Below are 13673 nucleotides of genomic sequence, written 5' to 3' on the forward strand. Positions count from 1 at the left end.
CAAATGTTCATGGCCACAAAACAGCCCAGAGCTGGCTGTGGAAATGGGGCTTGTTTAAGGCTAAACCACCAAAATTATTGAATTTCTCTTTTGAATAAGCCACTTACTTCTTGTTTTTTTCAGTAGGACTAAAGCATGCTTAATTAAGATAATGAAAAGGACTATTTGCCTCAAACTTATTAGCAAAGGTAGAAAAATAACGTACATAAAACTTCAAAGATCTCATACAGAAAGTAAATTGAAAGAAAAAAATGCAAAGTTTTCTCCTTTCCTTGGATGTTGAAATAGAGTGGAAGAGCCCGCTGAGTATTTTTCTAGTGTTTTCAGATTGGGAAAGTAAACATTGCACAAACAATGACCGGAAAGCAGCATTGCACGTCATGCTTTTACTAATGCACATTTCTTACAAGGAAAACCTGGCGTTTGTGTTTAGCAGAACGATGAAAATTGAATTTGGAGTTTCTCAATGTTTCAGGGTTCGCTTACTGCATCGCCTTTGGTGTGTGTTTGAAGTACGTCAGGAGCCATCCTTGGGGCTGTGTCTTTCTGGCGGTTCTCAGATGACAGGCCAATTAATGAGCTGGTCATCACTATTTAAAACAAAAAGCTCTGAGACACATGAGGAATGTGTATCCACTATGCCATAGTATCCCCAAAAGAGGCTTGAAAATAAGCAAACAGTTGTTAATCACATTTATTGAGGTGTAATTTATTTACAAGAAACAATTTCTGTTTTAGTGTATAGTTTGATGAGCCTGGATACAGGTTTGGCTACAGTTGGAAAAAAGTGCCATGGTGGAGATGCAGAACATTTCCACCCTCTCCGAGGTTTCCTGTGCCCTCTTGACCCTGGCCCCCGTGACCCCAGATTTTCAATTTGTCACTATAAAGTAGTTTGCATTTTTTAGAACTTCATATAAACGGAATCGTGCATGGCTTCCTTCCCTCAGCACGATGCTCAGAGATTCACCCGTGTGGTGTCCTATTGGCTGTTTGCACTTAGCATTTCACTCTGTGCAGGCACCACAGAGTGCTGACCTCACTGTGCTGGCCATGGAGGCTGTTTTCAGTGTTTGTCAATTGCAAACAAAGCCACTATGAACATCTGTGTAGATCGCTTTGTGTGGACACGCATTTTAATGTCTTCCCGTAAGTACTCAGGAGTGATTTTCTAGGTGCTGTGGTAGGAGACTGTCTAACTTCTTAGAAATGAGAAAACAGTCTCAAACGTAAATAATAAGCCTCCTGAACCATGGAGCCCAGCGGGGCAGTCCTCAGGCTTCCTTTGGTCGAGGCAGACAGGTGAGTTTCTGGAGATGCTCGAGTTGTGATGGTGTTGACACGGACAGATGGCGTGGGCGCAGCAGGAGGAAGACCTGGCCACAGTGTTGGGAGTCAAGGTGTGCGTTTCTCTTGACTTTTGCTTAATTAGAAGGACTTAGGTAAATATGCCATTTCTTCAGCCTGTTTCCTCATCTGTAAAAACAAAGTTGGATTTAAAATCTTAAACTCCCATGCGACTATAATGGTCTATAGTCACAGCATATCATAAGGGTGTAAAACATTATCCTAAGCCCACATTTCTAAGATTAAGCCACCCAACATCGCGCTCAACCACCTCCAACTTTTAACTGACTGTGTAGGAAGTAGGGCGGTGGAAGGTGTGCACTCTTTGCAGGGTGTGTGCATCGCGCAGAGCTCACGGGGTCACTGGTGTTCGGAGCAGCAGCAGCCTGTGCTCTCCCTGCTGACTTATTTTCTCTGGCAGATCCTTGTTGACGGGACTCTACCCTCCCACTTCGGGAACCATCATCGTCAACGGCAAGAACCTGCAGACAGACTTGTCTACGGTCAGAAAGGAGCTGGGGGTGTGTCCTCAGCAGGATGTCCTGTTTGACAATCTCACCGTCCTGGAACACCTGCTGCTCTTTGCATCCATAAAGGCGCCGCAGTGCACCCAGAAGGAGTTACGTCAGCAAGTCCATAAGTCAGTAACTGTCACCTATTTGCTCCTCCCACCCTCTACCCTGTGTGAGTTAGTGAAGGGTATAGAAAGAGGTGCTTTACAAAAATCTCCAATGTCTATGTTTATGAGAAGAGAAAATTAGCAAATAGCTCTTAACCCTGGAACTATGACACAGCCAACAACCCTGGGAATACCAGAGAAGCCCTCTCAAGGCAGACGGAATTGATTTGATTTGTCCTTGAAGTGGGGATAGACAGGAGAGTGTGACACAGGCTGTTGGTGGAAGTTTTGTGTCTGGAGCGTGGGTTCATGTGGGTGTCCTGAAATGAAAAGGAGGGAGAGGGAGACATGGGAACTGGTTGTAAAGAAAAGAATTAGTCATGCTGAGGAGTTCAAACTTTATCATGCAAGTAGGTGATCACGGGCAGGAGAGGCCGATCAGCCTGAGATCTGGGAGACTTATCTTGCTACCCTGGAGCAGATAGTGTAGCCATGGGAGAGATGGGAGACCGAGGGGCCCCTGAGAGCAAGAGGTGATGAGAGCCTGGTTTACAGCCGAGCCAGTGGGGTTCAAAGGATGCCCAGAATTGAAGACCATTCAAAGTGAGAAGGAACAGTCCATGTTGACCAATTGGCTGTCCAAGGTAGTGAGAGGAGGAGTCCAGGAGGAGCACTGAAGTCATTTTAAAGTGGAATAGCATGAAGAAGACCAGAGTAGAGAACACATGTATGGGGAGAGGTGGAAGGGAGTGGGGTAGCCAGGATGGGCCAAAAAGGAAGATTCTGTCATCTCGCTGAGGACTGGTAGAAGCTTAGACCAGAGGGAGAAGGGAGAAACCAAGGTCCATGGTCAGAAAACAAAGTGGCAGTTGAGGGAGATGAGCTTGGAAGGAAGGATTGGAGGGAGAAGGACAGTAGCCCATGTGGAATCGTTAATCCAGTGGCAGAGCCATCGATCCTGAAAATAATGGCAGTTGGAGGCTGTCTGCCTGTGCTGAGCTCTGCTCCCTCCAGAGGGTGTGTGGCTCTGGGCCCGCGAGGTCAGCATGGTATCCTTGGCATTCTCGATTTGACAAAGCAGAACATCAGCCAGGGCCTGACATGGAGGAGGAAGGAGCTGTTCTCAGGCCACTTCCTAAGCGTAAATGCTAATTAACTGCACATATCTCAGAAGAAAATGGGAATCTAATGAACTCTTACACTTTACTGCTTGTTATCGTCTTAAAATATTTTTGCAAGCCTTATTTTTTAATGTAAGGATTTCTCGTTTGCATGGAGTGACGGTGAAGACGTGCAGGGCAAGACTTGCAGGGCTTGGGTGGTGTTGGTTCTGCATGACCCTGTTTCTTCCACGTGAAATATAAAAGTATGTGCTTCCACCTTGATGGAATTCGACCTTGATGCATCCAGCCCTGTGACAATGAGCAGAAGAGGAATGAGTGTTAAAATTGTTACATATTTTCTGTACCTCAGTGATGTTATTGGAAACCAAGTGAAGCATTTGAAACAATGACCAGCCATGTAATCCTGCCTTTTGCGCTGCCTCTCTGTCCACTTTGCTTTGTACTTCCGTGGCCACCAGCCAGGTCACACCTTCCCCACCTCCTTCTGCAGAGATGCCAGGGATCCAGCTGGCCCTTCTGCCCCATTCCTGCTCTGCAAAGCTGACGTTCGTATCCAGCCCACCGCCGGCTTTCCCCTGGATTGTTGCGGTAGCTGCTTTCAGCCTGTGCTCCTGTGGCTTTCCCAGGTACCCACCAGGCTAGTCTCCATGTGGTGACCAGGGCTTCTTTAGAAATGTATTCAGATCCTGTCACTTCTCTGCCAACCAGCCTTCACAGACGTCCCATCTCACTTAGAGGAAAACTCCAAGTCTTCAGCGGCCTATGAAAGCATAACTGATGGCCATGTGTGCCCATGACTGTCCAGCTTTATGGCTGTTGTCCCAGATTATTAGTATCCACTTCCACCCCAGAATTCTCCTGCTTTGGATGATACATGATAAGACCACTATGAGGCCTGCCATCCTCGCCTGCTTCACCCCACTTCTATTGTCCTTCATCTCACTGCCAGTCACATTGGCCTTGCTGCTGCTCCCCGAACACACAAAACAGTGTGGGTTGGCCTCAGGACTTTTGCTCTTGCCACTCCCTCTGCCTGGATTGCTCTTGTGCATTCCCTGCTTGGTGCAGCTTGCCTCATGGCCCTCAGGTCTCTGCTCAGACAGTGTCTTATCAGAGAGGATTTCCTGGGACGAGACTTTGATGTGAGGTGCACTTGTGGCCTCCTCCTCGGGCTGGTTGCTGGGCTGCAGAATCTGGGGATGCAGGCCTCTGGGAAGGGGAGACTTGCTGGAAGGAGGACAGGGGTTCTCTGGCATGTTTCTAGTGTTGTTGCTCCAGCTACAGCTCAGATATTCATTAGGGGACTCCAAGGATCTGAAGAGAAATGAAGGCAGTGAATGCAGGTGACAGTGGCTTAAAAATACCCTCTCAGGGCCATGTCAGGCAGGGAGATGGGTGGGCAGGCTGGTGGGCAGGGAGCGTGTGGACTGAAGGAGCCCTGGCTCCTTATGGAGCCGGGTCCAGAGCATCAGTCCCTAAAGGGATCTTGCCTGAATAAGTTCATCCTCAGACGAAGATGGGGAGAGTTGCACGCACGAGATCCTAGAGGGGCAAAGTTAGCCAGTATTGCAGAAGTTCTCTTGTTGGAGATAAAAACAAAACAAAACAAGAGCACAAACCCAGAATATGGTGAAGGCACGCATTACTCAGGGGTCAGGATCTGAAAGCAGAACATAATGTAAAATCCCCATGGTGGGTTACCTTGGAAATCTCCTAGTGGAGAGCGGCAGTGGAAAATGATGTTCTGCTTCTCCAGGGTGAGCTGCTGCACTGTGGTTTTCTTCCCCCACCCCTGGGAAGGATAAGTATTTCTTTGGATGATCTCAACTTGATATAGGTGGCTGTGTTTAGGGGGACCAGCTATATGACAAATGGGTAGGGTACAAATCAGATCTCTTGAGATAGATGCTCACAATTTGAGGGTCACATGCAGATTAAGCCTGAACTGATGAAACTAAGCCTCCAGGGACATAAGTTCATAAAATCAGGAATAGTGCCACACATTTTATTTTAATGATGATTTCTTCCTTTTTCCCCCCACTCTCAAAGTTCACGTTGTTGGCAGGTTAACTGGGCATCTGAGGGTATTCTTTACTGCAAGGGGGGCTGGCTCACATTTTCACCACACCTTCAGAAGTGGCTGGTAGTAATAATCATGCTATTGACTGTGGAGACAAATATTTAGGGAGAACATTTACTTTGTGCTATTTAGGTCTATCTTAAATTTGAGAGGATACTTAATGAGAAATGGCTGTGCATTACTAAAGAGAAAATTGATTATGTACAACCTAAATTCTTTTTAAAAAGTCACAGGTTACCTATTTTAATTTAAAAAATGCATCTACTCTGGACCACAGCAAACCTGACTATGGTTGCAATTGGGCTTAAATCAAGTTCCTAACAACTCTGTATGGGCTTGATCTTCTTATCTGAGTGTAGGAAACCTTAATAGTTATCAGTTCGCTGCATGTTACCTAGCAACAAAGCCAATTTGCACAAAGGCAATTGGAATGAGAACATGTTTTAGGACAGATGTTCTTAATTAGAGGGAGCAAAAACTGAAAACATCTGATTTAGAGCCCACACGCTCCGTCTTAGGCTCCAGTAGCACTGCTTGGCTTCCTTCATGCGCAGCTTCATTAAAATGTGAGTTCAAGAGAGATAGGATCCTGGTAGAATCTTTACAGTGAACATTTGTTGAGTAAGGTCATTACTGTTTTGCCCTTAATTTGGCCTACAGAAGATAGGAGAAGTCAAGAGGGGAGCTTTATCAGGCCTTTAATTCAATGAGATGTTGTTATGTAGTTAGCTTTAGCACTTAGAATTCTGGCATACTCCATGGGACTCAAGTTGGAGGCAGATTTGTATGACAGTGATGAGATCGTTGAGGGAGTGAGTGCAAGTAGACAAGAGGAGAAGACAAAGAATTGAGCAGTAGACATGGCAACATGAAGAAGATGGAGAGATGTGGAGGGACCAGCCAAAAGATGAGAAGGAGAGACGAGAGGGGAAGGAGAAAGACCAGTCCATTAAGGAGGAGAGAGTGGTCAAGTGCATCATATGCTGTTGAACATAAAGTAAGACGATGTCTGAGAAACGGTCTTTGGATTAGTATGTGGAGGTCATTGGTAACCTCGATAAGAGCAATTTTAATAGCATGATGGGGAGGAAGGTCTTATTGGAGTTAGTTAAAGAGATAAGGAAAGGAGAGGAATTGGAAAAAGCACTTCTTTCCAGGAATTTTGCTGCAAAAAGGAGCAAAAAGATGAGACTGTATCAAGATGGAAAAATAATGTCAAGAGAAGGGTGATTCAGATGGAGAACAAGCAATTGAGGCAAATAGAGAGAAGGGTGCCTTGCTGGACCGCTGTCTTGTGTTCAGCAGCGGGGAAGGATCTGTGGAGAGGGGAGGGACTGACTGTCCTTAGAGCACAGCCGGCTCATTTGAGACAGTAGGAGGCAGAGCAGAGCTATGGACTTTGCACTCAGAGGTCAAGGGAAGTAGGACCTCATGTGAGTGAGGGACAGTGGGAAATTGAGTTTGTGCGGTTGAGTGATTGCTGGAGGCAGGGATTCACCAGGAAAAAAGATGTGGTAGTCAGAAGAGGGCACCTGGAACTGAGCCTCTGGAGGGGCTGTGGTAACTGGAAATAACAAGGCCCAGGGTGTAGCTTGGTCGTGAGTGGACCAGATTGGGTTGAGGTTAAGATAAACAGAGAATGGAGGTGTTTTTGGTTTAACATAAAAATGTTATTAGGATAGGCATGATTGAGAGCGTCTAACATCTTACAGATTTGACTTTCTGTTTGTTTTCTTAGCCGATTGATCTCTGGTTAATGTGACTAACTTGGGCTCCAGATTCACCTCCTCTGCTGTATCAGAATCACCTGGGTTGGGAGACATTGGTGGCCACGTCTAATTGGGAATGAAGGTCAACACAATCGCCTCCTGTAAATGAACCATTTGTCCTCTCCTCCCAACTGGGGTGTTGTCAACAAAGGGAACACCTGAGAAGCCAGAGTGTAAATTACTGCTATACATTTAAGTTGAGAAGTTTACCCAGCAGAAGTTGCACTGTAACACTTGGACTAAACATAAGGCGGATAGACTGAAAACTAGACACTGAGAAGCTAGTGTGAGCTTATTCTGGGTCAGGATGGGAAGTATATAAATAACGAAATACTTACTTAGTGATGAGGCAAGCAAATCCTTGGGATTTCACTCAAGTCTTTGCTTAGGATTCTGGAACATTCTAGGACCCAAAAGTTTTTGAAGCTCAGCTGTGTGGAGCTCTTATAATTCCTCTCTTCCTCTCTAGCCTCCTTCTCTCTGACTGCTTCTTGGCAATTAGGCAGTTATAGACATGCCTGCAGCTCAGCAGGGAGGAAATCCACTTTGGTTTGAATGCTCAGGGAAAGGTTTCAGGAAGGTATTGCTTAAAGTGAGTATTTAACCATGAGTAATATTTAAGTAGGTGATGAGAGGGATAAGTATTTGTGCGGAGTTAATAGGGGCACCATGGCAGAGAGTGAAAAGGTGATTTGTGAAAAAAGAGCAGACCCACAGAAGGAGGTGAAGCTTCCCATAGGGAGGCTTTCTTTGTGCTGGGTGTCTGAAATCTGGAACTTTCGAGAGTCATTGATAGAGAAGAGGACAGCTTATTCTCACATTAATGACATCTGATAATTTATACTTTGCATGTGGTGTTTCATGGGACCTCCCAATTACTCAGCCAGGAAGGTGGGCTTATACAAACTTAGTGAATGTGGGCCAGAGTCAGAGGACTTCTCTGACTCACCCTTCTGGTGTGTGGGGGCTGGGCCTCTCCTTTCCTCCTTCTGACCACTCTAGCACATCAGCCATTCCACTATCCTCCATAGTGTCTTGAGAGAATGTAGGTCCCTTGGAGGGAGGTATGAGTGATATGAAGAGAAATACTTCTCCAGGGTGGAGATAAGGATTTTCCAAAAACAATTCCTTCCAGATCCTGCTAACCAGGCCTCACACTTGGTCCTTTGGCATGATTCCATCTGAACCTCAAGAAGGTCAATGCAGCTGTGTCAGGACTCATGTGCACATGTGACATCTAGGCTACCTTGATGTACCCATGGATTATGAAGATCTTGGTCATTGCAAGTCGTTATTTATGGAGTGAAAGCTGAAGCAAAGCTTTCAGGTGTTCAGGGGGAACAGTGAGGGCTTTGTTCTTATTTCAGAACTCTTCAGGATGTGGAGTTAACGCAGCATCAACACAAGCAAACCCGCGCCCTCTCTGGAGGCATGAAGAGAAAGCTCTCCATTGGCATGGCTTTCATTGGCAAGTCAAGGACCGTGGTTCTAGATGAGCCTACCAGTGGGGTGGACCCTTGCTCCCGTCGGAGCATCTGGGACATTCTTCTCAAGTACCGAGAAGGTAGGAACTGTACATCATTCTCCTTTGTCTTCCCACAATGTTGTGGTGCAGGAAAGGGATGCTGCCATACGTGGAGAACCAAATCATGTCCCGAGAAGGATCCATTATCCTGTTCAGAAAAAGAAATTTCACAAGATCTTATAGAGATATATCCACTATACAACATCTCTTTATGTTTGATCTTTTAAATTGATCTTAACAATAGTGTTATCAATGCATGTTATACATGATTTCAACTGAAATTATATTCATCCATATAGTATCCCATTCTGGAGTCATAGATTATTAGAAGAGATGTTTTAGTGATAATCTGGAACAAGCCCTCCTTTTCTTAGGTGAGGAAACCGAGAGAGATAGATGGCGGTGTGATTTGCTTATTGCCACAGGAAGTTCCCTGAGCCACGGGGACCTGGGGCTCTGGTTTAGAGGTTCTGTATTTCTCACTTGCATTGTTGTGTGTTTCCAACTGAAGGCCTTGGATGGGCAGTTATCAGTTTCCAACTTCTGATTCTTTCTGTCGTTCTGATAGCTAGGAAGCATTGCTATAGGCATTTCATATAGAAATGTCCTTATTTGGAAAGAAACATGGAGAATAGGGAAACATATCCTGGTACTGCTAAACAAGGGTAGAGCTTAAGTAGCAGAGTTAATACAGAAAATCTTGGAAAACATTGTTTTTCTTTTCTCTTTTGCCTTTTGAGTACAAGACCTCGTTCTGACTTGACCCGAAGCCTGCACCTCCCTGGGAGAGATCAGATTTAGCTATCTAAGAAAGGCAGAGACAAAGAACCAGAAAGAAGCCCTCTCTTTCTTCAGCATTCAGAGGGCTATCCCCAGACGACTCAAGTCATCAAATTCTTGCCTTAGGGTAGAAAAGATGCCCCTGCCTGTCACTTAAAGCTTAGTTATACAGCTGGGAACAGAGAGGAAAAGGATGGCACAAAGGAGATGTGAAAGGATGATCCTGTTCTTTTTGTCCTAGTAATTTAGGGGGATTGTGGAAGGAGAAGAACAGGGGGAGAAGCAGGAAAATGGAGTAAGTGGATATGGCTTTCTATTCCCTTCTGGGCATTGGCCTGGGGTGGGTGATTGCACCAGAAAAGGAAGGTCGAGTCAGTTGCCTGGGCTCCTCTGACCTGGTGTAGTCATATCAAAATTCATGAAGGCGAGCAGAGCGCTGGGGCCCAGGGAGGCACCCACAGCTGGCGTCTCACACTTTCACGGATTCACGCACTTCGCCACTGAGAGGGAGACAAGGCCTATTAGGGATGCTGCTTTCGAGGGACAAGGTAGCCCCTTGCAGCTGGCTGGGAGCCAGGGCAGAGACTCAGGGGCCGGTGGCCAGCTGGACTGAGGTGAGGCTGAGTGAGCAGGGAGTGCTCCGTGCTCTGACCTGACCCTTTCTGGGGCATGGCCCAAACCATAAAGTTTAGGGGGATAGCACCAGGTGGTCTCAGTCATCACCTAGAGACCACAGGACTCTGGCTGCACTATGCCGGAAGGTCCTAACCCTTGCCCATTGACGAGATCCCATAGCCCTCCTTTCTCTACTTACCTAAGTGCCCTTTGGGGATTTAAGTAAGAAGGAGCAGAAATGAGAAACCATGAACCTTCTTTGCAAGAGACCCTGAACACCACTTAAAGGAACTGATGAAATTTGGGGATAAAACTAAGCTTGACTAAATAATTTCCCTGCCATCCTGAGTGCAGCCTGTGAAGAAGACAGGTGAGAGGCAGACAAATAAATAGATTCCATCGCCCCTGCATGTGTGAATTACAGCTTGACGTAAATCCCGCAAGGCTGCTTCTCTTGCTTATTTCAACAATTAAAGATGGAGTTTTCAAGGATTAGCTGACAGAACATTTGAGTCATGAGCATAATGATAACTTGAGAGAGAAAGCCAGATATATAGTGAAAGTCTCAGAAACAGCTTTCTTCAAATTCTGTTATTATAAATTAAATATTTTCTTGCCATCCGTGGTCTTTTAGCAGTGATTTTTGTCTTTGGAGGGCTCCATTGGAATAGTCCCGGTACTGATTGAAGTGCAAAGTCAACAGGATGAAAGCAGATTAGGTAGGCGGTACTAGAAGGAAAATATGTTTCAAGAATCAAAATGTAAACCGGTTTCTGGAAACAGCCACAAACCTCAAGGTACCTGCGCCATAGCTTTGTGAAACAGATCTAAGGATTGCACAAAACAAGTGTTCCCGCTGAGTAGAAAGGATTCCCCTGTCAGAGCACCAGTGCATTTGGGGCTCATCTATGTGGAATGTTAGCTGTTTCTTGCTTCGTGACATGCGGCGCTGAGCTCTTGATTGGCCCTGGTGCTGGTACTTTCGTGCCTCCCTTTGAAGGTTAATGAGGAAACAAAAGACACCAGAGCAAATTATTCCGTAACAAATTCCTCCAGTATATCACACTCCTGCTCAATACTTCCTGTATTGACCCTGGAGAAATTACCACATTCTTCTGGACTTCAGTTTTCCCATTTGCAAATGGAGACGATTGCACCATCTCAGGATTTTTTGAGAAGTAAATATACATATATTACAGTGCATGCTGAGTATCTGATAAGTGGGTGCTCAACCAATGACAGGTTATCATCGTTCTCATTAAAATAGACTAGAAAAGGTAAATGTGGGAAGTCCCACTTTGGAGGAGGGGGCTTAGAATGTGCCATCTGAATTGGGGGAGAAGCAGTAAGGCAGTGTCTTACACAGTGATACTTGTCCTTTGAGGTGTGGACTGTGTCTTGAGTTTCCTTAGCATCCACTGAGAAGCCATCATGGATCAAACATTGTGAACCTCATCCAAACTCTTTGGGAATTTAGATTCCAGTTGATTTTTATTTTTAGGCTACTTCATTGTCTGGGAACGTGTCATCTGAACTTCCAGGTAGCACTAATCAGACTGTGCAAGCTGCTTTCTCTCTTTGAACACCTGAGATGAGAATCAATCAATGTGTTTATTTCTGTTCAATAAAATAGAATAGGTACAATCAAGCTTCATGTAGGCCAGTGGGGAGGATAGAAGCTGAACGTCGTAAGACCTTCCCTTTACATAAGTGAAATAAACTTTACAAAAATATCTGCTAGAGTCTCTGACCTCTGCTCTCCTAAGGTAAATCTGAGGCTTTTTCTCTCTAAGTAAAGGTAACAAAACTTGACAAGATGGTAGAATTCATAGAGGACATATACGAGCTTACTGTTTGTTTCTGCAAAAAGTGGCTGTATCCACCGGGCTCAGTGATGGCTCTCTTCCTGGGAAGAACCCTGGCTCAAGCCCACCTCCCACTGACTGCCCCCTGCCTAGCTCCCAGAACACACTCTCTGTGGTCCATGGCTGCTGTGAGCCTTTCCAGGGAAGTGGAGGTGCTCCGCTCCTGTTACCTGTGATGAGTACGTGCGGTTACATCATCCCTGATTCGAAAGGACATCAGCATGTACCACGGCCACTTCCTCTGCCTTAACACAGAGCTAGTTTGGCTTGCTTGCACAGTATCCACTTCCATGGAACGTAGCCTTCTCTTCAAGTACACACGAGATAGTCTTCTGGAGAAGAATGAGGGGGACTTGAGTACCAGGGGAGCGACAGAGACGCCCCACCCAGCTCTTTTTAAAACAAACTTTCTCCTCTATGTCTGTTCAGTGTTCTGCCTCTGGGTCTTACAGAACAAGGTGACTGGACTCAGGGACTTTGTGTTTTGTGCCTCAGTTTCACCTTTAGTGCACATCAGACTGCCCCCTTTGTTTCATGAGGGGATGGAGGATTTGTAGAAAGCGTCATAAACCTAAGAGGAAACCACAGAGGAAAGCATTTCAGGGCCTCTAATTTGTGAAGTGGCCTTCGCTAGGTCACTTCTCCAGGCCTCATTTCAATTTTTTCCAATTTAAAACCTGATGATGATCTTTAAACTGTCTCCCGGCTCTCCCATTGGAAGGACAGGATGGATGGTGCTCTTTGCCATGCCAGTTCTGATGCCCCCTTTCTTGGGACACAGGTCGGACAGTCATCTTCACAACCCACCACCTGGATGAGGCTGAAGCGCTCAGTGACCGCGTGGCCGTCCTGCAGCAGGGCCGGCTCCGGTGCTGTGGTCCTCCCTTCTGCCTGAAGGAGGCTTATGGCCAGGGTCTCTGCCTGACGCTCACAAAACAAGTAAGAAACACAATGATTTAAGTACGTTGGAGGAGTGCCTTTCCTATTTCGGACATGGGGAACAAATTGTGACTTATAAAATAACGACATTTTACGCATTGGCTTCAAATCTTAACAAATATTTACTGAATCTAGCATGGGCCTTACACTGCTGTAGGTCTTAGGGGAAGTGATACAAAAGGGACACGTGACTTTTGCCCCAGGTCCTTAGGTCTCGTACACCTGGAGGAAAGGATGTACCTGAGAAAGAAAGGAACAGAATGTGGTAATGGTGGTGTATGTGGAGGCGGGATGGAGAGCTGACAAGGCAGGGGACTGACCGCAGGAGCTTCTGGAGGTCAGAGAAAGGGGGTGTGGAGATGGCAGGGAGTTTCGTGGCGAGCCCTGGACAAGGGCCTTCTGTGTTATGGGGGGACTGGAAAGGGAGTTGGTAATCTAAGTGGGGGCCTCTGTGCACAACGGCCCAGATGCCAAAATGCATCCCACATGGCTGAGTGGGGCACTTGGCCCCCATGAACCCGAGGTGCATTGTGACTGCCAGAAGGAATCAGAGGAGGGGGTGACGGGGTCTGCCCTGAGCATCTGGCCAGGCCGTATCATAATCCAGATGTTCTAGAAGTATTTTTCTGATGGTGACACTCCATTTAGGAGGCCAAAACTTTTCCATAGTGCAGAAGCAGAGTAGCGAGGGACCTGAGAGCTCCCTTCAGAGGTCCCATCTAGGTTACATTGGTAGCTATGATTGCCCTGTGTCACCCAGGAGTGGGCAGCGGTGGCTCTGGGGTTGGGATTAAGGAGTGTGGGTTCTAAGTCACCTCTCCACTCTTGATGGCTCTGTCTGACCCTTGGTGGCCCCGGAGTCAAGGTTTCCACTTACTTCCTCTCTAATTCAGGGTGAATATCTTGCCATTCTGAGGTGGCGCCTTTCCTCCATGGGTGGGAATCCTTGTCTCCCTTTAAACAGACTCAACCCTGTATCCTATAGACCAGTTTCTGGGCCAGAGCCGCCT

At 46.3% G+C, this 13673-nt stretch overlaps 1 protein-coding gene across 1 annotated transcript in view; it reads left to right on the forward strand.

Moving 5' to 3' along the window:
- The window catches only part of ABCA13 (ATP binding cassette subfamily A member 13), a 415069-nt gene that overhangs the window by 194151 nt on the left and 207245 nt on the right, over positions 1 to 13673 (forward strand). Inside the window, exons 38-40 of the mRNA XM_070615568.1 lie at positions 1769 to 1987; positions 8307 to 8503; positions 12506 to 12663. Coding sequence (XP_070471669.1) covers positions 1769 to 1987; positions 8307 to 8503; positions 12506 to 12663 — 574 coding nt within the window. The remainder of the gene's footprint in view (positions 1 to 1768; positions 1988 to 8306; positions 8504 to 12505; positions 12664 to 13673) is intronic.

The sequence above is a fragment of the Equus przewalskii genome, chromosome 4 (assembly GCF_037783145.1).
Source record: "Equus przewalskii isolate Varuska chromosome 4, EquPr2, whole genome shotgun sequence".
Taxonomy (NCBI): domain Eukaryota; kingdom Metazoa; phylum Chordata; class Mammalia; order Perissodactyla; family Equidae; genus Equus; species Equus przewalskii.